Source organism: Xyrauchen texanus, chromosome 14 (assembly GCF_025860055.1).
Source record: "Xyrauchen texanus isolate HMW12.3.18 chromosome 14, RBS_HiC_50CHRs, whole genome shotgun sequence".
In the NCBI taxonomy this organism is placed as follows: Eukaryota; Metazoa; Chordata; class Actinopteri; order Cypriniformes; family Catostomidae; genus Xyrauchen; species Xyrauchen texanus.
In genome coordinates, this window is record NC_068289.1 from 27,965,891 (window position 1) to 27,992,161 (window position 26,271).

Sequence of the window (26,271 nt, forward strand, 5' to 3'; positions counted from 1 at the left end):
TTGCTTTTCTTGTGCTCTGGGTAGAATGTTCAAAGCAGGCTCATAGGCAACGGTAAGTTACCCAGCAAGAGATGCATTTATTGTGAAGCAACTGGGCTTCTCATACTACCAGGAAATTTGTGTGGGTTATGCGCTATCAACGCATTTCCCAGCTCTCATTGTTACGAATGGAGGCAGACGAGGAGAGTGGATCTAAAAGCAACTGACTTTATTAAATAAACAAACGAATAAACACAAAAGAAACAACCACAATGGGAAAACAGGAAACTAAACACAATGAAATAAAACTGAGAACTCGGGCAGGGAACACATACCAGGCATGACAACATTCAACGATTGACAGAGGGGAGTGAAAACAACCGGGTTAAAATACATGGACATGGGAAAACGGGAGCCAATGAACAAACAGAACTCAAACAAGATGACAAGGTGATAAACAGAAACCAATGGGAAACTAACGAGGGCAGGTGAAAACAATGAACAGCGAACACGAGGGCTAACAAGACGACTATGGAGCTACAAGGGTGACAAATGTGAAAACTAAGGAACTACAAAAGTGACAAAAATGACAAACAAAGGGCAACAGTGAGACAAGACAAGGTATACATAACACTCATACTCTATCTCTAAGTACTTTGTTTATTGATGGCACATCATTGCCCTCGTCAAAAGCTAGTTCTTCTCATAAGTGCTTTGGAGTTATTTTGATTTGTTTTGTTGGGCATGCTTTTCTTATAAAACCAGGCTCTTTGTGGAAAAGTTCTCCTCATGGAATATTTTCTCAGGCACAGCTATATACACTAAACCTTAAAAATAAATGTTTAAACAATTGTGAAAGTCTTTTTTTATTCAATGTTGAAATAGATTATTCAATAGATTAATCCTGTTTATACTTCAGACAATGATGGTAGAACCTACATTTGTGCAACTATGAAATTTTATGTTAATGTGTAAAAGTGCATTTCTGTATATATTGTCCTACATGGGCTTGGTTAATCTTATCACCTTACAACAACTGTTTGCCTGCTGTGTGGTTAACACGGATATTGGAGCCCACCTAATCGCCTTGGGTCCTCACTGTGCCATAGCTGTAATCAGGGGTGTTCACTCTTTTTGTATCTTTCTTTCTCTCCCTCCTCTTTGCTGGGGAGCTGAGAAGGGACCATGTTCCCTGGCAGAGTTCCATACATGGCTCACCCTCCCACTGGAACGCCTGATTCCAGTTCAGCCCTTTACAAGACATGCCAGGACCCTTTGTGTGCCAGGCTGGGCTGGGTGTGCAGGCAGAGCAGGGCTGCTTCCTCGAAATGTCATTATTGAGGGGAAATTGTCACTCTTGTCAGAGGCTGCAGCTGGGTGGCAAAGCATTTTATAAAGAAGTATCAGGGCTCATCAGCAGTGAAGCAGTCTTTCAATGGCCATTTTGTTAGACACAAGGATACGAGTCTTTGTTTTTCCTCTGTAATTCATCTTGCATTGAAACATCTTGTAATTATCTAGCAGTTCTTACAATAGATATGGGCCATTCTCATTTGTGGAATCAATATTACATAATTTGGTCTGTTCTGTCAAAAATATTAAATTCCTGTGCAAATATCAAGTACAAATGTATTCATCCCGTTAGACCTCTAGTATTTTGAATCAATCTCTTTATGATATGGAATACTTGTGCTGCCTATCCTAAGCTTTTAATTGTCACTGATCGAGTCTCAACTCTCTGTCTCCATCAAATAAAATTATCGATCCATTTCAAACATGGACTTCTTGGCTTGCTTTAAAAATAGACATTAGTGAATTACAACACGCATAACCCATCAAGAGATTGCGGTGTACTGCTGCATACATGCTGAATATCCTGACATTACTATTGTATGAATATTTCGAATGCGAATGTAAAGGATTACATATGTTGCATGCAACATAAAGTCTATCAGATATGCAAATTAGCTCTTATTCCTATACATTAATTAGGATTCCCAGAAGAGCAAATCTGCATCTTAAAAACTATAGCAGCCTCTTAAATAGACCATTGCTGAGACTTCGAGTGGTCCCTTATGCAGGCTCCCTGGAACTTAGCAATAAATGGCTTTTGTTGAATTGTAGTAAAGAGATCTGTTCTAATCTAAATGAGAAGAATGTTGAGTAACTAATAGAAATTGAGTCAGTTAATGACATGTGAATGACACTTATGTTTACCTTATCAGCAGATGCTTTCTCACCCAAAACAACTTGTTCTGTAATACAGATAATGTATTAAATCACACATGTCTACTTATGTGTTAAGGGTCATCACAGGCAATTAATAGTCACACAAATAATGAAAAATATGTTACGTTTGCACATACTGGCCAGAAAATTACAACTGAGCATGTCAAATATGCATTTAAGACTGTAATACAGCATGACAGCGTGGATGTAAAAAAAAAAAAAATGTAAACTTAATTTGTTAATATTAATTTTAAAATGAGCATATTTATAAATTATTTCTTCTTATAATTATTGTCAAATTCTGTTTATGTTAACCAATGCACTCTCTTTTACTTTTCTTTCTACCTCTCTCTCTCTCTGCCCCTTGAAACGGGGAGGTACTCTACCGTTTCTCCACTGCCTGGGCTCAGACTCATGTCGGAAACCTCCCACGAGGGGCCCCTTGTAATTCGATGCATGCTGTTAAAGCTTAGAGTATATTGTCTTCTCTTGCTTATGAAGCCTCCACCCACCGGCCCACCCTACATTTAGCGGATCATGTGACCCTGGTAAGTCATTTGCAAGTACAACAGTTCTCTGTGAGCTCCCATTCATTTCCTGAGAACTGCCCTGAGCAGCTGAGAGGAGCGGAGAGGGGAGAGAGAGAGAGAGAGAGAGAGAGAGAGAGAGAGAGAGAGAGAGAGAGAGAGAGAGAGAGAGAGAGAGAGAGAGAGAGAGAGCAAGCAAGCAAGAGGACTTTATAAGGAAGACAGTTTCTGTCGCTCTGCAGCTCCTGATCAGGTCTGTCTATATTCTCTTTTGTTTATTCTTGTTGTTCTTTTTTTTTTGTTCTTGCTTGCTTGTCTCTGCTCTGTGCATTTTGTTCATCTGTCACTGTAGTGCCAAATGACATGTCTTATGATGTCCAGTCTTCTATAACAACCGTACAATGCAGGTGGCCAAAGACATTACAAAAAAGAATGATGTCATTTATTTCTGTACACTTAAACGTGGTGTTCTCTCAGTTTCAAATATATATATATATATATATATATATATATATATATATATATATATATATAAGTCATATTTACTATATAAATACACTAAAAAGTGGTCTGAACTGTCTTAGCAGTTTCTGTGAAGTTTAATTGTTGTTACATCACTCTGGTTGACAGAGCGTTCCTATGATTTTCTTAAGCATATTGAGGTATTTTGGTGATATTTGTTCTACTTTTTAGGGAGGCAAAGTGGTTTCTGGGTTAAATATTGACACACTGTCAGAGGTGTGTGTGTGTGAGAGAGAGAGAGAGAAAAAGAGAGAGACAGAAGAGGGGTAGAGTGATCTCAGAGTGGCCACTGTTCCAAACTAAAAAAGTTTGATCCCCTGTTAGAGGCATGCATGTATGAATGTAAGTGTGTGTGTACGCTTGTTGATGGCACGTGTATCTCTAAAACGATGACAGGCTTCCTGGTGAGTAGAGTTACCGTGGTGACAGATGAGGGTAGGTATGAGAGACTGAAGTGGTGGAGGAAGGACAGCGAGGGGGCGGGAAGTGCGCGTTTGTATGTGTGCGGCGGGGTGTTGCATGGGTGGTGTGGTGGATGTCATCTGCTCCTCAAGGAACAGTCATCAGTATTGATGGCTGACTGGCTGTCAGCGAAGGGGCTTCGGGGTTGGTGTGGCTGTGGGCTGGACTGTGGATGTTCTTTTAAATTACGGCAGACCTGGCTGCAACTGACAGCGAAGGCATTTGCTTGTGGAGAGTGCTGTGGAGGTCTATGTGCATTTGTGTGTAATTGTGTTTTTGGGATTGGGTGTAGGTAGGATCCCTGTTTTTAATGCATGTGGGACATGTTTTATATATATTGTGTGGACCAGGATATGGTCTCAGAAAAGAAAACAGCTTATTTCAAATGTAAACATGCAGAAAGGTTTGGGGATGATTAGGTTTAGGGGTTGGGTTAGGTTAGGGGACAAAAAATATAATTAGTTCATTATAAAAAAAATAATAGATGTCCATGATAAGTCCACAGCATGACAGAAAAACAAAAATTTGTGTGGGTTAGATATTGCCTTTATTGTGGGAACCAGCCAACAGTCCCTTTGCGGGAAATAGCTAAGTAAACATACTAATAATGTCTTATTAAAAATATAAAAATGCAGGAAGGTTTATGTGAGGGTTAGGTTTATGGGTAGGTTAATGAGATGGATATCAATAGAAGTCAAACAATAGAAGTCAATGTACTGTGAGTCCCTCCATGATAGAAAAACATATGTTTGTATGTGTGGATGTACTTGTAGTGTAACTGTGTCCTGATCTGTGTGACTCTATGCAGTCCTAATGTTGGTCACTCATCCTTAAACTGAAGCAGCCACTGCTGCTCAAGGCTATTCAGCCAGAGAGATTAGGTTATTTAATGTTCACTCTCACTGCGGTTAAGACAGAGGAGACACCTGCTTCTATACTCCTTACCCTTGTATTACATTTGAATGTGTAACATTTCACGTAATATTTGTGCAATGGACCTCAATATTGTTACCTCAAATTGTGTGGCTTATTGAGGAGAGGTGTGCTATTACTTTTCTAAGCAATCAGACTCACAGTCTTGCCTGGCAGACAATAAACTGATGGAAAAATATATTGAAGGAGTGACCTGAGCCATATCATGGTACTAGTAATGGGGGTGGGCTCTTTTGACGAGGGCCAATAAGCAGCCACCTAGTAATGGCATAGCGACCCCCCAGAACACCTTGGCAACCGCATAGCAATGTGTTACAAACCACTCAGAACATCCTTAGCAACCGCAACAAAAGCCCTGGCAACCAACCAGCACAACCTAGTGAGTTTTGCATGGACTTGGACCACTCAGATTTTCCTCTTTACATCAAATAGAACAGTTGTTTAAATCCAATCTTGATATTCAAATAAAAATGTACCCACTGATATTTACTACAGACATTCAAAACATTAATTTAATATCTATTCAATTAGATATTTTACATTTAATTATATCCTGTGGCCTGTGGGACAGAGGAGGCCTTTTGAAGGATAAAAATACTGTATGGGGGTTCGAGGATATCCCCTGAGAGAACATTTATAAAAATGTAAAAGTCCGAATGGACCATTTTATTATTTTCCTTAAAGTGAGTATCTACTAACAACAAACAATTTATATAACAACAGCATTAAAATACTAAATTAAATGTAAATAATAAAGCATTGATGAAGAATACATCTCTGATTAATTTTCAGACAATTCTGTTTGTTTATTATGAAATGCTCTGAACATGCTAATTAATTAAGCTAAATTTAGACAGAAAAAAAATTGTAGTCTACACTTGTCCTGAAAGAAACCTGGCTTAGCTGAACTGTCTGAATCACACATCAGACAGATGGAGATAGTTTCACTTTGCTTCATTTTTGTTTTCTGCAGTGTGTTTAAGCGAAAGATGCCAGTATCTGTAGCTGTGTCTCCGCAACTATGTACAGTGAATTAGGCATTATGCAGCACCTCTTTTAGTGGGGAAAGAGGCAACCCGCCAAGAGCAGGAATAAGCGCTGGACACACTTAATTCCCACTCCACACGTGTATAGACGTATGGTTACACAATCACTTGTCGAGGTGTCAGATAACTAGCATAAAGATTTAGATCTCGGTCGGTCCAGACTGAATTGTCCTTCGGTCCGGATTCGGACTGGAGTCCACCTATTATGTACCCCTAAACTATACAGTATACGTTCAAAACATGTTGGACATGCACGGATAAAATCAAACTTCATTTGTTTCATTGACTTTGGAGTATATTTGATTGCCACTGTGGTCCCTTTCAGAAGAGATTTGGAGGATTTTATCCTGGCTCCGAGATAGTAATCAGCCAGATACAGCACTCAATAATGGGATCCAATAATCACAGGACAGCATATCAGTTTATCACCACTGCTTTCCAATGCAATGGAGGATTCCATTAAAACACATCATGAAAGGGCCCTGCTGACCATGTGGTTTAGGAATTAAAGGTTAGCACCCTTCTGCTTGGAGGAGCTTTACACAGGTGGACTAGGTATAGTAAATTATTAATGGAACTTGCCTGAGACTGGACACCTTACTGAAAGGATTATCTGGGAAATCCTTGAAAGACACCCTTGAGCTCCAGGCCAGACAATGGGCTGGGATCGAGCACCCAAACCAGACCCATTTGTTCCGGGCTCGGACCGGGGGACTCAGAAATGCCCCTGTTTCTATGAACTTTTGGCTCCAAATGATCAGATGTTTACCATTGCCCTCAATCACCCTTCATTGGCACAGATAATTCAGTACATGGACATGTTGAGTTAATGTTGGGTATGTCACTGATCCTGTTCAACATGGAGAGCATGTCATTCTAATGATAAACTTAATTGAAGCTCACTGGCTCCGGACGCCCTCGATGCCAGACAATGGCACTGGACCCCTAAGCTATCCCTTACGGTTGCCGGTTGTGCAGAGCTCCAGCTCAGATTCCCTCTGTGTCGTGATCCTCAGTCAGTGGCGAGGACTCCTTGACAGCGCATTCTTCCTCCTCCCGGGTATCGCACCAGTTTAACAGTTGAGGAAAGAAGGACAAAACATATAGACATTTATTGTTGCACTTTTTAGTTGCACACAGTAACACACTGCTTCACACTACATTATGCTTTTCAGCTTCAATACACATAAACTCTGTTGGCTTTTCAGCTCAACACTACACACAATCAGCTTTGTGCGTCTCTCTCTTTCGTCTGCCGCTGTCTCCTTTCCTTAATGCCGCCCCTCACTGGAACGCGAGACTGGTGTGTTACTCAGGTGGACCTCATTCACCACTTATCTTCCCTGCCTCACTCTGACCAGACGCCGCTCGGCCCCGCCCTGCTCGCCACGATTGGTTAATGATAATTTATCAAAATACTATTGTTGATTGTTTGCTTGTGTTAGATCATATTGCATTTTCTAATGTTGTTCTGCAAAATTCTCACAAGATTCATATTTGCTGCAAATGAGGTTTGAGGTATGGGTAGGTTTGGGGTTAAGGCCCAGTTATCCACCTTTTTTCACAGGCAGTGAAACTACTGATTATGCTTAGCATATTCTTCCAATCTGGATGCTACAGACTTCCGCTTCGCAGCTTGTTCCCAATCAACAAGAACTGAAATATCACTAACAACAATTAAAAATGAGTGAACAGTCTGTATTTACTTAACGTAAATCCCTTTCTCACTAAAGGTAAAAGGTGGATACTTAGTTTTTGCGTGTTCCAGATCGGTTTGTGGCTAGTCGACCGCGTTGCCTTAGTGAGTATACTCTTCTGACCATGAGCAAATACAAACACGTTTGACACATGACCACTATAACTTCTTTGTGATACTATTTTAGTACAGTACCTTCTAAAGTGTTTACATGAAATGTAAAAAAAGTAAAAAAAAAAAATAAAAAAAAAAAAGTGTCAGATTAAATCAAACTTTTAAAGTGCATGTAAACAAACTCAATGTCTGAATGTGGGTAACTGTGCGTCTGAGGTTTCAACATATTGCTAAGCTGACAAAATGTTCTGGTACGTGTCCTCTGGGGTAGTCAACCCTTGACCCTCATGTCCAGCCCTAGTTTGTTTACTGAATCTGTGTGTGATGGAGTTTGTTGAACACTCTGACACAGTAAGCAAAACATGGAATTCTACATCTGTTTTAAGATGTACCAGCACTCTTCAACACAAATTATGTAACACATTTCATGTATGCACATTTCACACTGTTTATCTGTCATGTAAAATGTTTAGAATGCACCTTTAGCAGGATATGTACAGGTGATTGTTTTGAAGAGACACTGAAGTGTTTTTTTTTTATAAGTAGACATGGAACAGCTTTGACTGGCATTTCGAGAAATCAAAGATGACTAGACTAATGCTTTACAATATCTACGTGCTGTCCTCTGCCTGACGTCATGACAACACGTTAGCACACCTAGCTGCTGTCCTTTAACCTGAGATTACTTTTTGGATCTTGTATTAGTAAAATATATTAAATAAAGTCCCTCAAGGCATTCCAACTTTACTCCATCAGCTAGCTGAGACTCGTACCTGGCATATAATTCTGGATAAAACATACAAAGGTAATTTCAAAAGCAGGCTGCTACTGCATATGCAGCATGACTAAAAAAAAAAGGTTCTTATTCTATTATGGAACGATATGGGTGCCGGAATGAGTCAGATTTCAGTTTAAAAATACCATTGTGAGGACATTCTGTATAACTTAACATTTAATTGAGTTGAACTCTGAATTTTTGCTATGTAGTTGTTATTTTACTAAATGTGACAAGAAGGGCAGTTATAGATTTTCAAAGAAAAACAGTGTGTGAGATGACTGTGCCCCACTTAGTTTGTGTTGCGATAGTGTATGTTCTTGTTTGGCATAAATGCCATTGCTCAATCAGAGACTATGTGTAGGTGGATCTACAAGACGATGTTAGCCGTGTACATACATATGTTTCTGGAAATGTGAATCTAGGTTTTTGTGTTTCAAAGGGGAGATTTTTTTGGAAGTTCCATACCATTCACATTTACTGTAAAATGGATAGTTGAAATAGCTGTAACTTACTCACTATCATGTTGTTCCAAAGCTACATGACTTGCTTTCTTCCTTTAAAAAACAAAATGAGATTTTAGGTTTCAGTCACCATTCACTTTAATTGTATGGAAAAAATATGGAATTAAATTAATGTTCATTAAATGACTGATTCCAACATACTGCCAAACATCTATTTTTGTGTTCCACTGAAGAAGAAAAAAAATGTAATTTGGGTTTGGAACAACATTAAGATGAGTAAATGATGACATAATTTTCATTTTTGGTTGAACCATTTCTTGAAAATCAATCTGAGTGTGGGCATGTATGTTGATACAATCTGCATTCCTCATGAAAATATGAAGTATTTGTTTGTACCTGGTCCTGTATATACCAAACATGTGTATTTAAGTGTGTGTTGGGGGAAGGGGCTACTGTGCAATGCATTGAAAGGCTGCAAGGAAGTGTCTTAAAGAACCTCTCCACTATTAAGTCTAGAGGATGCAGCCAGCCTCCCGAGACAGGAGGAGAGGAGTGGGTTATTGTACTGATGATAATACACTCCACCACCTCCTCCCATCCACCTCTGCAAACACACAGGCTCACTACATTGTTTAACCTTCACTGCTATACATAGTACAACTGCTCTTATTTCCATAAAAAGTATGTTGAAAGATAGAGCATGCATGAAATGAATGAAAGGCCCAAAATATCTCTTTAAATTGCATTGATTGCAGCAGTGCAACTGCAAGTGTCATTCCAGTGAGTCTTTGAATTGCTATTTTTTTTAAATGTTTATTACTGTTTCAAATATGAAACCACTTGAAATAAATCTGAAATAATTGGTGCTTGCCCATGCAAATCTTGCCATTATAAAGCAAAGGTGTTGCCAAGGTGTTGCCAATGTGTTGCTATGCAGTTGCTATGGTATTTTCAGTTCTTTTTAGCGAATTATGATGTGATTTCTAGGTGTTTCCTTTCTGGTTTTAGAACAACCCCCTAACCTTAAGTATTAGCAAGCACCACTAATTATCGAATCAAACATTACCACTAAAAATAAGTTCTCATATGAGCACTCAAGCCACTGTGAAAAAGCTTATCTCATAGTTCTCATAAACGTGTAACAGACATCAACATTTTTGCCAAAAAATAAATGACACTATCTATTTTCATATACCTTCAGAGGCTTTGCAATATGACGCACGAGTCACATGGGCTACACATCTTTAACCTTTCAACTGCAATTATATTAAGAAGATGGACCAGAATGTTAATTTTGTGTTCTGCATGACAAATAATTGGAGTGGGTGAGTAAATATGACCGAATTAAAATATTTACTTGATCTATTCAAATTTTTTTGTGTTAAGTATTTGTGAAGCAATTTACCCAAAACATCTGAGGGTGCACAGCTCGAGTGTGAAACAGTATTGTTGTTTGTTCATCTGTGCATGATGTTTTCTTTGGTTGGAACTCCTACCTTTTCAGCAAACAGAACTACCCTGCCGCCACAGCTGGTACTAAAACAGATGGCCCTTAAAAGTTAGCATTGGCCACATTTAAATGGATTTACTTGAATGCTGGGGGCAGCTGTGAGTGCATTCTTAGCAGGCATAGTCTTTAAGACATGGGGCATTCTTCTTAACTGTCAATCACATTATGAGCAATTGTTGTTGGATGACAAACAGGATGTGCGTTACTAATTGGAAGAGCTTCATTTTAAAGTCATGGCCATGCAGGGAATCATCTGTTGGTTTACCCTGCCCAAGGGCAACGTTGATGTACTATTAGAGTCATGCTGTGTGCCTTCTGAGACTCTAAAGGTTTTTTACTGCAGTGACATTGCTGAGAGTCAGGACTGTCACATGTCAGTGACAAGCCCAATTACAATGGGCTGGGTTCATTAAAAGTGGATTAATGACATGTGACTCAATGCCACATTACAGACCTGTTCATTAGTCACAATGACCTGTCGCATGGAAAATAGAGGTTTGAGGCTTGTTGTTACAATATTGTAACAAAGACAGTGCTCAAACCAAAGACATGAGACATAACGAAAAATGCTGATAAAGAAAAGGAAGTGAGAGAGAGCTCTGAAACGTTGCTGGTCAGAGGCATTTTATTTGTTTTCTTTGCTGAATTAGAAATGAGGTTGAACTTGCAGTTCCTGTGTGCACTGAGGGCTTGACAGGAGGAAATATGGAGTTGAAGAAACATATCAGCAAATGCACAAGCCTTATTGATCCAGCGCAGATCATCAGCTTTAACATCCACCTCTCTCGAGCAAAGTTCCTTTGTGGTGACCAGTATACCCCTGCCATACCTCTTGGGGCAATCAAGGCTTTTGTGTCAGATCTATTTTGAAGCATGGGTCACTAAGACCACTGCACTAAAAGGGGGAATGGAAGAGGTGTGCTAGCAGTGGCTAGGGCCTCTCTTGGGCAACCCACCATTTCAAGATGATAAGCAGTGTGATTTTGTGTTTAACAGCAGATTGCCCTAATATATATATATATATATATATATATATTAGTATATTAGGGCTAAGAAATTTAACTCGTTAAATTCTGCGATTGATAATTGACAGTTTTTTTACACAATTAATGCTGTATCCATATTTTAAAGTGGCCCAATTGTTGTGAATCACTAGGTTGGTGATGGTTTGTTAGTATGATATGGGTTACAGAGCCATGGACACATGGCCTGAAAGACGTGCCACGGTTGTGGCGCTTGGCATTTGTCCTGGGCGGCAGGAGAAAAAGTAATGTTATGGTCTAGAGATGAGTAGAAGTTTGAAGAAGTGCTTGCTTCAGGGTTATCAGGGCTGCAAGTCGAGCTCGAGTGAGGAGTTGAGACACGTTTGCAGAATGATTATGAATGAGTTGGACGTGGCACGCGATCCGACTATTGAGGAGCTGAATTCGGCTCGTGTTTGTTCGGATAGAGGCTGTGTATAACTGTAGTGGGCTGTAGAATGGTCAGAGCAGTTGCTGTGCAGCAGCATGTTTGCGCTAATATGTCTGCACTGATTTGAAAAGATGTTGTAAATAAATAGCTGTCATTTGGAAAGAGTTCCAAATGGAATAAATCAATGCTTTGAATGGAGAACAATCGTGATAGTCAGGAAGAAACGGAATCGCTAAATGGATCAGGCCCTAAATGAGCTGCGCGGCGAGGTAATAAGGCTGACAGGAATCAGCTGTGCGGGAGAACCAGATTGAAATGCTGGGTATCCTTGGAATGATGATTTGAATTAAATAGTTAATCTTTATTTTTCTCACGTTTAAATTAAACTGTAACAGAGTTCAAATGGCATGAAGCCGGAGCAGCACCCATTCGCGGATGCAGTTCACGCGACATATGAAGAATCATAGGGAGCTATTTCACATGTATACAGCACTGAAGCAGCCAGTTGTGGAAGCAGCTTCATGTAATGCTCTACTTCGTTGAATAGAGATTAGGAGGAAAGACAAAGTAAAAAGTAGCACTTAAGTGGTAGCAGTCGGTGCTGTAAAAACAAATGAGCTGCTGAGGCAGCTTCTGTTGAAAAATTAGATGATTTAGATGGAAGAACTGATCTGATGAGGGCGAATGCTTTGCAGCGAAGATGCATCCGATGATCTGAGTCACTTGCATGGATCTGTTCTTGGGCAATGGCTGGGGCCAAATGCTGGAAGTATCGTCGCCACCATGGAGGTAAGCAGCTGTTTTTATATATGCTTACGCTGGTGATGCGATTGGTCGGAATAAATTAGCAAGCTCCTCCTGAACTATGTTATGAAACTCCATTTACATGCCCAATGATTTTATGGCAAGTAAACATACACTTGTATCAAAGATTTATAACCATAATGTATGAACATTTAACATGTACATATTTAAATAACAACCCAGTCTCTATTTCGTATGATTTCGTACGAGTTCGTTCATATAAATGTATTCGATTTCATCATGTGCAAATGCCCGTTATGTCTAATGTGGAAGCATGAGACGTTAAGGATATGCTTAATAATATTATGCCCTTTCCCAGATCCCTTATCTAAACAGAACCAATCAGTAGAGTGTGTAAACATGATAGGAAGCTGTTGTGTGTGACAGAAGCAAGTAATTGTTGCGTATTAGATGGAAACGAAGTCCAGCGACATCATTGGCTGTAGTGAAAGTCGTACAAATTCATTCAAGTGCAGTCATATAATATGTTTCTCATGATCTTAAAACATTTTTGATCTGTAGTTGATTAGTTTTGTAGACAAAAATATAATTGTGCCACCATATTAATTTAATTATAAAACTACAATTCTATAATTGGGAACTCCTTCAATACTGTTCAGTATAACTATATATATATATATATATATATATATATATATATATATATATATATATATATATATATACATACATGTGCATATATGTACTAATTCTGAATATGTAATTGTAAATCAGAATATTGAGTTATATATATATATATATATATATATATATATATATATTTAATATTTAATATATATATGACTTCTGACTTCCTGAGCTTCCTCTGGCAAATCAGTCTCTCACCTCTGAAACACACACATACATATATACAGTACATTTGTATATATGCATACATATACTGTATTTGGGTGGGGGTGGGGTTAACAATGAATACTTAAATACATTCTGAACACATAGAGTAGTTATTCATTCTGAATATATAATTGTAAATCTGAATATTTAGTTATATTATATACACACTCACCTAAAGTATTATTAGGAATACCTGTTCAATTTCTCATTAATGCAATTATCTAATCAACCAATCACATGGCAGTTGGTTCAATGCATTTAGGGGTGTGTCCTGGTCAAGACAATCTTCTGAACTCCAAACTGAATGTCAGAATGGGAAAGAAAGGTGATTTAAGCAATTTTGAGCTTGGCATGGTTGTTGGTGCCAGACGGGCCGGTCTGAGTATTTCACAATCTGCTCAGTTACTGGGATTTTCACGCACAAACATTTCTAGGGTTTACAAAGAATGGTGTGAAAAGGGAAAAACATCCAGTATGCGGCAGTCCTGTGGGCGAAAATGCCTTGTTGATGCTAGAGGTCAGAGGAGAATGGGCTGACTGATTCAAGCTGATAGAAGAGCAACTTTGCCTGAAATAACCACTTGTTACAACCGAGGTATGCAGCAAAGCATTTGTGAAGCCACAACATGCACAACCTTGAGGCGGATGGGCTACAACAGCAGAAGACCCCACTGGGTACCACTCATCTCCACTACAAATAGGAAAAAGAGGCTACAATTTGCAAGAGCTCACCAAAATTGGACAGTTGAAGACTGGAAAAATGTTGCCTGGTCTGATGAGTCTCGATTTCTGTGGAGACATTCAGATGGTAAAGTCAGAATTTGGCGTAAACAGAATGAGAACATGGATCCATCATGCCTTGTTACCACTGTGCAGGCTGGTGGTGGTGGTGTAATGGTGTGGGGGATGTTTTCTTGGCACACTTTAGGCCCCTTAGTGCCAATTGGGCATCGTTTAAATGCCACGGCCTACCTGAGCATTGTTTCTGACCATGTCCATCCCTTTATGGCCACCATGTACCCATCCTCTGATGGCTACTTCCAGCAGGATAATGCACCATGTCACAAAGCTCGAATCATTTCAAATTGGTTTCTTGAACATTACAATGAGTTCACTGTACTAAAATGGCCCCCACAGTCACCAGATCTCAACCCAATAGAGCATCTTTGGGATGTGGTGGAACGGGAGCTTCGTGCCCTGGATGTGCATCCCACAAATCTCCATCAACTGCAAGATACTATCCTACCAATATGGGCCAACATTTCTAAAGAATGCTTTCAGCACCTTGTTGAATCAATGCCACATAGAATTAAGGCAGTTCTGAAGGCGAAAGGGGGTCAAACACAGTATTAGTATGGTGTTCCTAATAATCCTTTAGGTGAGTGTGTGTGTGTGTGTGTATATATGTATATATATATATATATATATATATATATATATATATATTATAAAATAGTTAATATAACTAAATATTCTGATTTACAATTATATATTCAGAATTAATAACTACACTATGTGTTCAGAATGTATTTAATTATTCATTGTTAGCCCCCAATACAGTATATGTATGTATATATACAAATGTACTGTATGTATGTATGTGTGTGTTTCAGAGGTGAGAGACTGATTTGCCAGAGGAAGCTGAGGAAGTCAGACAGGATTACGAGAAGCTGCAAAACCATGTGAATGGTAAAACCCACAGTTCTCTTGTTTTGTAATGGCGCCACTTTGGTCATTTAAAAGGGTTCACTCTACATCCTAAACTTCAAAAAAAATGACTAAGCTCTGACTAAATGTGTTGTGGATGTATTTTGCGATACTAAACCCTTTCATTCCATTTTCATAAACTCTTGACATTGAGATCTCAGCTGAAAACGCGGGACAAGGGAAAGGATGCAGTAATTGCTCAACTGAGTAGCTGATGCATTTTCTTAATATTAGTTTTTAGTTTTCCCTTAGGGTGTGTTCACACTTGGCAGGTCTGGTTTGATTAAAACAAACTCTGGTGCGATCGCTCTTTTAGTGCTGTTCATTTGAACAATGTGAATGCTGCCATCCAAACCTTGGTGTCCACCAAACAAGCGGACCGAGACGTCAGAATAGTGGGTCTTGGTCCGCTTCCAAAAGAACTCTGGTGTGGTTCATCTGATATATGAACGCAGCATGGACCAAAGACGTCTGAACGGACCAATAACAGGAAATGTAAGCTCAGCGTATTTCTAGTGGGAAATCTAGCAGCTGTACATCATCGCACCATTAGCTGGGTAATTCCTAGCCAATCATATGTAAGCCATTGCTTTATAAGTCTGCTCACAATCTATCACATTGCTGTTTCAGTGTGCTAACACGGCAACCTCCAGCACCCCACCACCACCAGTTGAGTCCCGTCCTGCAGGGGGTGGGCTCCTCGCCCCTGCCTCCTATCTCCGGCAGGATATGACGGTTTTCTTAGTACAACTTCTTTGGACCGCCAGTCAGGGATAAGCCAAAAAGATACATTACTTTTCTGTTTTATATTTATCAAATAAATGTAATCTTAAATTTCACTCAAGCCTGCGAGTCTTCCTGATAGAAGTAATTTGTCTTTAATACTGACCTCAAGCATACCTGGTTCTTCTCATCATAGGAGCTACGTTGCCCATTACAGTTCGGTACAGGCATCGGAAACGCCGTCCCCTTGCAGCAGTTCTTCGTTTATGTGTGCAACGGAGGAATTCCTGCTGCTGTTTTGACTCCTTCACACATATTAGCTCTTTGTTTGTGCTCAGCTGGTAGAAATACCACCATATATACATAGATCCAATGAGCGCATTTAGCCCAGCAACCAGCATTGTTTTGGATGTTCGGCAAGTTCGGCAAAATAAACGTCATAAAACGCTAAGCGAACCAGTACTACATGTATCATTTTCTTTTTTGGTCCGTACCAAGAGAACCGAAATACAAGTGTGAACACACCCTTAGTAACCCATCCTGTAGGTTCCATAGAACATTCATTGTGGATATTGTTTGTCAAAAAGAAGCAGTCTTGCGCATGAGTGAGGGTGAACTCTGTCCCTTCTTCTGTACTCTAGTCACAACTCCTCACAGCTCCACAACTCCTCTCACTACCATAGGATTGACCAATCAGCAAATAAGCCGGTCTGATCATTTATATTTTAATTTAATGTAATCAGGGAAAAGATTTAACAATTATAGTTTCCATGTGTATTTATGTCAGCTTTCTTAGAAAATCCATGTTCTAAATTGTAAAGGAAATGGATCAGTTATTTTATATCAGTTACTGATTTTGGCACTACTTTGTCATCATCTTTAAGCAGTAATGAGTTTTGACTGAGCAATTTGTCCCGTATTGTGTATGTGAGTGGTGAGGACTAAGGCTGTATCTCTTAGGTTGAGTTGTCTCATCCTCATTAGATCACTGACACAGGATCCCCCTGTGCAGAAATAGCCAGTGCCCAAGGGCAATCTGCTGGACTACGAGTGTTTCCGTCAGCCTCTGTTTTGGAGTGTCGGCCTAATGTTTGCAAGAGCCTCAGAGTTCTATTAATGAACTCTCACTTCCTATCAGGTGTGTGAGGCCTAGTGGCGGGGACAGTAGGGTAAATTTGGTGTACAGTACAGAGTCTTTTTGCAGCTGCCATCTTGGATGTGACCCAGTATTTACCTCTCAGGAAAGAGAGAAATGCTGATGGGTTTTTATGGCTTGAATTGGATTTTAGGGCTTTGATTGAATTGACATGGCACTCAAATTTATTTTTGTTCTCTATCAAGACTACTATATTCTAGAATGTTCCATTGTGATCTCATGTTCAGAAGAGATTATATGGTCATGTCTTTCACTTATTACGCTGTTCACTTACATTTACATTTACACTTATCAGTCAGAGTACATTTGTCACAAACAGAAAAATAAAGAGAGCTACAAGACAGCAAATTCACTTGGTTGGGGGCCTGACTGAATGATAGGCATTGTTGTGTGGCTGTTTTTAGCCAGAGGAAAATTGCAAAGTGGGCTCCCACAAGTGAAGCGCTTCTGTCTGGATATGCAGAGATGGGAATACACACACTCACATAACTCTTACCCATAAACTCAGCTGGTATTGAAGCAGCACATCTCTCTTGAGCTCAAATAAAAAAATTACCCCAAAGCAGCCAAATTCTTAGGGTAGTCTTTGCTGCCAATGAAAATGAGCCTCATGAAATGGAAAGTCTGAAGTCATTCATAGCATGCCAGAAAAGATTAACCAAAGAAATAGAGCCCACGCCGAAGTATGAGGACTGTTGGGGTAAGACTCCACAATATCCGTAGGGCAGAGTGGACAAAGACCAATTTTGTAAGTGTGTGGATGTGGGTAAGTTTGTTTGTATTGTTTGGATAATTTTTAATACAAGATACTTTAAGAAGCCCTAAATTACTGTGTACTACGGCCTTAAAAGTGCTGTGTCAGCAACATGTTACATTGATGGTGTCAATACCATTGGTACTGTCTTATTCAATAAAATGTTTTGCAAGTGCTTTTCACAATATGAGTCTACACACTGCAAAAAGTAATTTTCTCACACTGTGTTCTTGGCTTGTTTTCCAAATAAAAAATATGTAAATACAATATTTAACTGTTACAAGTTAAACAAAAAGTATGTTCCAAGTAAAAACATTTAAACATCCTTAAAACAAGATACATTTACCTGATAAGAAAAATTAAATAAGAAATTAAGACATGTTTTCAAAGAAAACTTGATCTTGAGCTGAACACAAGAGGCCAGAGGAAGCCTTATTCTCGCTGTGTCGTGAACTTTTGTACCTAACTATGATTTTTTGCTCTAGTGGGATTTTTGTCAGGAAGGTCCTCAACAAATCAGAAAGACACTTAAATTTCATAAAGAAGGGTAAAAAAATATATTAATATTTTCAAAGTGCTAGATTCCTGCAACTCAAAAGGCAAGATAATGCATTCACAAGAGCTCAGCAGGGAGCAGCTCTCAATAGCTCTTCTCCTCGGCGGAGTCTGATGTTATGTAAAGCATTGTTTTTTTTTTGCTGGTATGCTGGAGTTCAGTGTGCTTCTCTAGCTCTTTGCTGGGATCCATTGCTTAAATCCCTACTTCGCTCCTCAAAACCACCTCCACTCATCCCTATCTGCACTTCCCTCTTCAGCCCGTGGCAGCAGGACCAGCCTCTGTGCCACAGATGCCCACAGTTGCTCAGGGCTCTCGACATTGGAACAAAGCACTGGCAGGACCAAGGGAAACCATCTGTTTGGGCGCTTCTCTTCCAGTGCGAAAATCTAAAATCTCATAAGAAACAGTTAAAAGCAGTTGCATGATCATTCTGCTCCCCATTCTTTTCTGCTAGTGTTCCAAGCAATTTAGCCTTGTTATTTTGTAATTTAACAAATTAAAAACAAATTTCCAACACGGTATCATGACAAGTCATAATAATTATTATGTGATGGTACAAATGTAAGAAATTCTACGTGTTGACACGTAAAAAACTTTTTCTCCCATAGAGATAAATAAACAAGCCAATGAATAATGCTATTATGTTTTTACCAAGTTTAACCCAAACACCAAACCTAACCATAAAGTTTAACCCCTTTAACAAACCCTAAACTTTCCCATAAAAGGGAAATACATTTTGTGTACCATGGAAGAAAGAAAACATCTGGTTTGGAAAGGAAAGGTAAGGGTTATACTGTAAATCAGACATTTGTATTGCATAATAAATATTGGAATGAGTTTCTAAATGTATTTAGTGATGTTTTAGTGATAAGGGATAAGAGACTTCTAACAGATGGTGTTCACTAAAAGTGATTTTTACTGCTTGCTTATTTAACTTATTTAAAATGAGCTAATGCAACAAAATTCTTTAGCAGTTGGTTTGGTCAAAATGTAATTGTGTACAATCCATCTATGTTCAGTTAATCCAATTGTGTTGGGACTATGTGAATAGTATTTTTGTTGCATCAATGTATTGCTGAACCCAGGCAAGGGATTTCCAGTTGCCAGCATGCTTCGCAAGGACTGGATTTGGAGAGTAAATGTTTAAATTAAATGTTATTTTAATGTATTTCTACACAAAATGAAACAAGTAGGCATGGTTGGGGAGTAACGGAATACATGTTACGGGATTACGTATTCAAAACACAAAAAATAAGTAACTGTATTCCACTAACAAATCCATTTTACATGCACATGTTACCAGGCACGATCATATTTTTTTTTATCAAGAAAATAAATGTTGGATAATAATTTCTTTTTTTTGTAAGATATTTGATATTAGGGCAAAAATCATATTCTTGATAATAATTTTTGTATTGTTTTCCTGTAAAAATATCAAAAAATCCTTAAAACAAGACCAATTTGATTTATCTTGTTTGAGAAACAACACTGCATAAGATATTTAAGTTTTTCAGGGAATGTATTTTTAACATTTTGTCTTGTACTGGCAGAGTTTTTATATTCAAAATATCTAAACAAGACTAAATATCTTATGTCATTTTGCTTCTTAAGTAAATGTATTTTCTTTTAGGACCTTTAGATGTTTTCACGAGAAATAAAGACAAAATTTCTCAGTGAGAGAATGTTATTTTGCTTTAAAATTATTTAGTATTTTATACCTCTCAGCCCCACGTCAAACTCTAAATGACAAACGTGTATGACTTGGATGATTCTATACAAACCGAGGTTCGAGGAAATCGAGGTTCCTTCCATGCACTGTAATGCCCCTCATATCAATACCACACCTGTTTTTAAGAGGCAGAAAGTTGCATAATGTGGCATGCACCCAGTTTGGGGGGGTTCTTTCAAGCTGAATTGTCTTTGAATCATTGTGTGGTAAGTTCGGCGTGGGGTCCAGGAAGGTCAGGCTTTTCCACCCAAAGCCTGTCACCTCATATTGATCCGCTCGTCATTCGTTGGGATCGGACTGGCTGTTCTGCCCCCAGTACTGTGCCTCCTTCCACACACAAGACCATCAGGGAGATTTGGAGCTGTGTCTGGGCATGGGAGTGCCAGCCAATCCCCTCCCTTGGCTTCCCCATCCTTGGCCTGAATCAAATCTCAGACGAACCCCCTCCCTATTGCCACGTTTCTAGTTGAATTGACTTCATTCATCTCAGTGAGCCTCTTGGGGATCGGATCCAGCTGTGCAAAGCAATGAGATGCCTTGCACTTGGCTCCTGCACATCCAATACACACATGCTCATAACACTCACACCTGGGATCACCATTTCATTTCAGAGTTCTAGTGAAATGGAAAGGTAATCTTAATCTCTCTTTCAATCGCTCTCCATCTCCCCATGTCTTTAACATATATACTAGCTCCCAAGCTCAATTGGAATGCCTAAGTTAATGGCTTTATTTCAACCATTTTTCTTGCTATGTGTGCTTGATCAAAAAGAAAGCAAACAGCACACAACCTCTGGCTGCTAATTAGTCCGTTTTTGTATTAAAACAAAGTTTTAATTCTTTATACAGCTAGTCTCTAAAAGAAAGATGGCTATTTATCTATTTAAAATATCATTACACTCATGAATTTCTTTATTCCATGGAACACAAAAGGAGATGTTAGGCAGAATGTTCAGTCTCAGTCAACATTCACTTTCATTGTATGAAAAAAAAGATACTATAAAAGTGAATGGTGACTGGGACTAACATACTACCTTATGTTTTCCTCAGAAGAAAGAAAGTTGTATGGTTTGGAACAACATGAAGGTGAGTAAATAATGACATAATTTCCATTTTGGAGTGATTCCTTCAAGGTGAAAATTATTTTGCTGGAATCTACAGGGTTGACTCCATTGACTGTATACTTATTTATATAAACAACAGCAATCTTCTTGGAGCATTTACCCTTTTTGGAGAAGGGGTAAGAAGATGGATTGAGAATAGTCATCATTAATCTTGCCTCTCGTATCACCTTGGTGCTGTTAAATACAGTTGACGATACACCGTCCTCTATCACAACCTCTTGATTAAGTGTTAATCAATTGGAGGCTAAGATAGACAAATTGTGCCTAAATGTTAACCTCATGGTGCTGTACTCAATTATGCTAATAATCTGTTTATTTGATGGTTAATTAAAAAACTGAAACCTTGCTCTCAGTATTGATCTTCCATTTGGAGCTCTCTAAAGGGACAAGGTTAGTTAGGCAAGAGGTTAGCTCATTTATCTGATCTAATGATCAATGTCTTAGAGTGAAATGCGTACACAATACACAAGCGTATGATGACAGCTCCCTGGCTGGATCTTAGACACAAAAAATCGGAGGCTGAATGCCCTGGTCATCTGTGAAGCCTAGTTTGTCAATCCAGAAGGAAAATAACCCTCTAAGCTTCATCTTGAGTTGCCATGGCAACATTATCTCAGCCCACCACTACCTGGAGCTATTGGACATCCTGATCACAATATCAATCCAATGCACACAGATTAGCTTGGAAGCATGCGCCGTCAATGACAGGAGACTAGGATTACAATTTACTGAGAAATCATATTATTCTTAATAGGAACCTTTCACTCCACATGGCTCAGCAGAGAATAGCAAGAAAGATTGTAAAAAAATTCTTCAAGGGATAGTTCACCCAAAAATTTAAATTCTGTCATCATTTACTCATGTTGTTCCAAAGTGGTATAACATTTTTCTTTTGTTAAACATAAAAGGAGATGAGCAAAGAAAGTGCATTGAAACTGAGGCTTACGTTCTGCCTATTATCTCCTTTTTTGATCCACGGAAGAAAGTCATATGGGGTTGGAACTATACATTTTAGGTGAACTGTCCCTTTAAGTTAAACTGTGGAACTGCTAATGGCTAACACGCTGACACCCAAGGGTATAGATTTAGTCAGAACATTGGTCATTTGGTCAAAACAATAATCAACATTATTCTACATTATTTCATGCATTGAATGCTATGTAAGCAAGACCAAGTTGATTCTAAGGGGTTAATCCAGTGGGTAGTGTTGTCTAATCTCCAACAGAATGGGTTCAGCCCAAGTGCTGAGTCGAGATCTGGGCCTCATTTCCTGCTTCCCATGCCAGGAGTGAAGTGTAATAGAGATGTTTAAAGTGTATCTGCTTTGCTTGCATTCCTTGGTGAGCTGCTGCTAAAATAATAAGTACATGGGTTACTTCAGGACACCTCCCTCTGAGGCAGAATCACATTGTTGTGATTGGATATTTTGTGAGGTTCCCTTCTATAAGAGGCATAACAACTCCGAAAGACACACTGTGTTAGAGCTTCACGATACTTGGGACAGATGCTACTATAATCCACAAACATTGGTGAAAGTGATTTTGACAGGTTTGCTTGTATTCCCTCCCTTTCGTTTCACAATTTTCTTCACTTAAAGGGATAGTTCACATAAAAAAGAAAATTCTGTCATAATTTCCTCTCCTCATGTTTTTCCAAAGCTGTATGGCTTTCTTTCTTCTGTAGAACACTAATGGAGATGTTAGGCACTATGTCAGAGACTGAAAGCCTAAACCACCATTAACTTTCATGGCATCTTTTTAGTCTATAAAATGAAAGTGAAAGGTGACTGAATCTGAACGTTCTTCCAAACGTTTTATTTTGTGTTCCACAAAAAAAAAGAAAAAGAAATCTTACTAAATGGTGACAGAATTGTCATTTTTGCTGATTGTTTGCTTCTAGCTTTTCCCTTTAGACAGGAAAAACCCAAACAAACATGAGAAAACATAAATATAGCATTTCTCATGAATCTTATGTGTCTATTACATTGTCTTTACGGTGTTAAACATACAGGTGAAACTCGAAAAATTAGAATATCGTGCAAAAGTTCATTAATTTCAGTAATTCAACTTAAAAGGTGAAACTAATATATTATATAGACTCATTACAAGCAAAGTAAGATATTTCAAGTCTTTATTTGATATAATTTTGATGATTATGGCTTACAGCTTATGAAAACCCCAAATTCAGAATCTCAGAAAATTAGAATATTACATGAAATCAATAAAAAAAAAGGATTTTAAATACAGAAATGTCGGCCCTCTGAAAAGTATAATCATGCATATGTACTCAGTACTTGGTTTGGGCCCCTTTTGCATTAATTACTGCCTCAATGTGGCATGGCATGGATGCTATCAGCCTGTGTGGCACTGCTGAGGTGTTATGGAAGACCAAGATGGTTCAATAGCGGCCTTCAGCTCTTCTGCATTGTTTGGTCTCATGTCTCTCATCTTTCTCTTGGCAATGCCCCATAGATTCTCTATGGGGTTCAGGTCAGGCGAGTTTGCTGGCCAATCAAGCACAGTAATACCATGGTCATTGAACCAGGTTTTGGTACTTTTGGCAGTGTGGGCAGGTGCCAAGTCCTGCTGGAAAATGAAGTCAGCATCTCCATAAAGCTTGTCTGCTGAAGGAAGCATGAAGTGCTCTAAAATGTCCCGGTAGACGGCTGCGTTGACTCTGGACTTAATAAAGCACAGTGGACCAACACCAGCCGATGACATGGCTCCCCAAACCAACACAGACTGTGGAAACTTCACACTGGACTTCAAGCATCTTGGATTGTGTGCCTCTCCATTCTTCCTCCAGACTCTGGGACCTTGGTTTCCAAATGAGATGCAAAATTTGCTCTCATCAGAAAAGAGGACTTTGGACCACTGAGTAACAGACCAGTTCTTTTTTCTTTAGCCCGGTAAGACATTTGACATTTGAAGCCCATGTCCAGGACCCGTCTGTGTGTGGTGGCTCTTGATGCAGTAACTCCAGCCTCAGTCCACTCCTTGTGAAGCTCCCCACACATTTGAATGGCCTTTTCCTGACAATCCTCTCCAGGCTACGGTCATCCCTGCTGCTTGTGCACCTTTTTCTTCCACACTTTTCCCTTCCACTTAACTTTCTATTAATGTGCTTTGATACAGCACTTTGAGAACATCCAACTTCTTTTGCAATTACCTTTTGAGGATTTCCCTCCTTGTGGAGGGTGTCAGTGATGGTTTTCTGCACAACTGTCAGGTCAGCAGTCTTCCCCATGATTGTGAATTCAACTGAACCAGACTGAGAGACCATTTAAAGGCTCAGGAACCCTTTGCAGGGGTTTAGCTGATTAGAGTGTGACACTTTGAGCCTACAATACTGAACCTTTTCACAATATTCTAATTTTCTGAGATTCTGAATTTGGGGTTTTCATAAGCTGTAAGCCATAATCATCAAAATTATATCAAATAAAGGCTTGAAATATCTTACTTTGCTTGTAATGAGTCTATATAATATATTAGTTTCACCTTTTAAGTTGAATTACTGAAATTAATGAACTTTTGCACGATATTCTAATTTTTCGAGTTTCACCTGTAAATTGAGTAGACGAGGGAGAGAAACTGGCTCAGTGGGAGTGCTGGAGTGTCTCATCTTCCCATCATGCAGCACTCTAAGAGTTATATTAATGTGTAATCAGATTCCAGTAGTTCATTAAAGCTGTATCCTTGTGCATCCTTGGATGTTAAGGAAGGTGGCCACTTCTTCATGTGTAAGAGAGAGTCTGCTACAAGGTTATAATAGTTGTAAATAATTTAATTAAAAAATATATTTTGTTTTACATTTTTCGCTCCAATTTAGTTTAGTTTTCATTTTGATTGTTAGTTCTTTGTTAGTTTTAGTTTAGTTCTTAAATATTTTATAGTATAGTTTTAGTTTTTCATTACATTTAGTTTTTATTTTAGTTTTTATATCAAGTGAAACATATAGAATGGGGAAAACAGGCAATTCTTTGGTCGTATTGCTGGAAATCCAGCTGTACGTTTTGTAAATAATACTTGCAATATTAAAAATCGTAATTTTAATAAGACCAACTGAATTTCATTACTGCTATTACAGTAGAAGAAAACACATAATTCCTATTAAGGATGATTATTTTTTTATTTAACTTTAACCACAAAGTCCACTTTAGTGCATTTGACATGAGAAAGTAAGTCTTGTCGCAATTCTGAAAACTGAACACCAAACAAAACTCTATACCAATTCCAAATGAAATGTAAAACAAATCACTGGTTGACGGTGTAAGACAGAATGAGAGAAAAGTGTGTGTGTGTTTGTGGGAGAGAGAGAGAGAGAGAGAGAGAGAGAGAGAGAGAGAGAAAGTAAGTCAGAATTAATTACTGGAAATTATAATGTTTCTGTTCTCTTTGTTTTAACATCATGCTTGGCAACACAACGAACAGTCATTCCAATAAAGGTTAAAAAATGTAATAATTGAAGTCCTAGACACGGCTAGCACGGTTTCTATAGGGTATCTATATTTTGAAAATCTCAAACTAGGACACCTGAGGGGTTTACGATACATGCATATATATATATATATATATATATATATATATATATATATATATATATATATATATATATATATTAGTGTGCTTAAATGTCATTTTATGTTATTATATATGGTTTTAAACCACATTTTCAATATTTGTCAAATTGACAGATTCCATATAGCCTATTCTATCCATATGATGTCATTGCATGTGTAACAATGATGTGACTTGTTAGTGCTTGAAATTTCTTGTCAGCTGAAAATTTCTACACACAATTTGCAACATTGGAACTTAAAAGTTAAAATACAATTACACATTTCCACATTTAAGTGCTTGTACTGTTTAAAAAAAAAATACAGCTGTGTAAATTTGACCTGCAATCTGGTATTTAACACTGTGAAATAAGAATGTGAACATTTACATTGACAGCAAAATATTTAAATTCCATTTCCACCTGTTGTGCAAAGAAATAGATCGGCTTCTTTCATCTTGTTGAACATGCATTTTCATTTGGGCATTTCTAATTTGCATTGGATGATTACAGACAGCAGCAGAGAGCGCCAAGTGCTTGAGTCATTGAGCGGATTGCTGTAAAACTAGAATGAAAGTATCATCAAATCATCGTGCAATGCAATAAAATATCTTCCCTTCCTTGCAATCGATACCAG

At 38.5% G+C, this 26,271-nt stretch overlaps 1 protein-coding gene across 6 annotated transcripts in view; it reads left to right on the top strand.

Moving 5' to 3' along the window:
* Positions 1-2,702: 2,702 nt before the first annotated feature.
* The window catches only part of LOC127654646 (Krueppel-like factor 12), a 50,358-nt gene continuing 26,789 nt past the window's right edge, over positions 2,703-26,271 (top strand). For 2 of the 6 annotated variants that reach the window (XM_052141881.1, XM_052141885.1), the window contains exon 1: positions 2,813-2,988. Coding sequence is in view for 1 of the 6 variants with exons in the window: in XM_052141880.1 (XP_051997840.1) it covers positions 12,417-12,459 (43 nt within the window). In the remaining 5 variants the exon portion in view is untranslated. Of the gene's footprint in view, positions 2,757-2,812; positions 2,989-12,365; positions 12,460-14,942; positions 15,019-26,271 lie in introns of those variants that run through there. The other 4 variants (XM_052141882.1, XM_052141883.1, XM_052141884.1 and 1 more) reach the window with 4 other exon arrangements.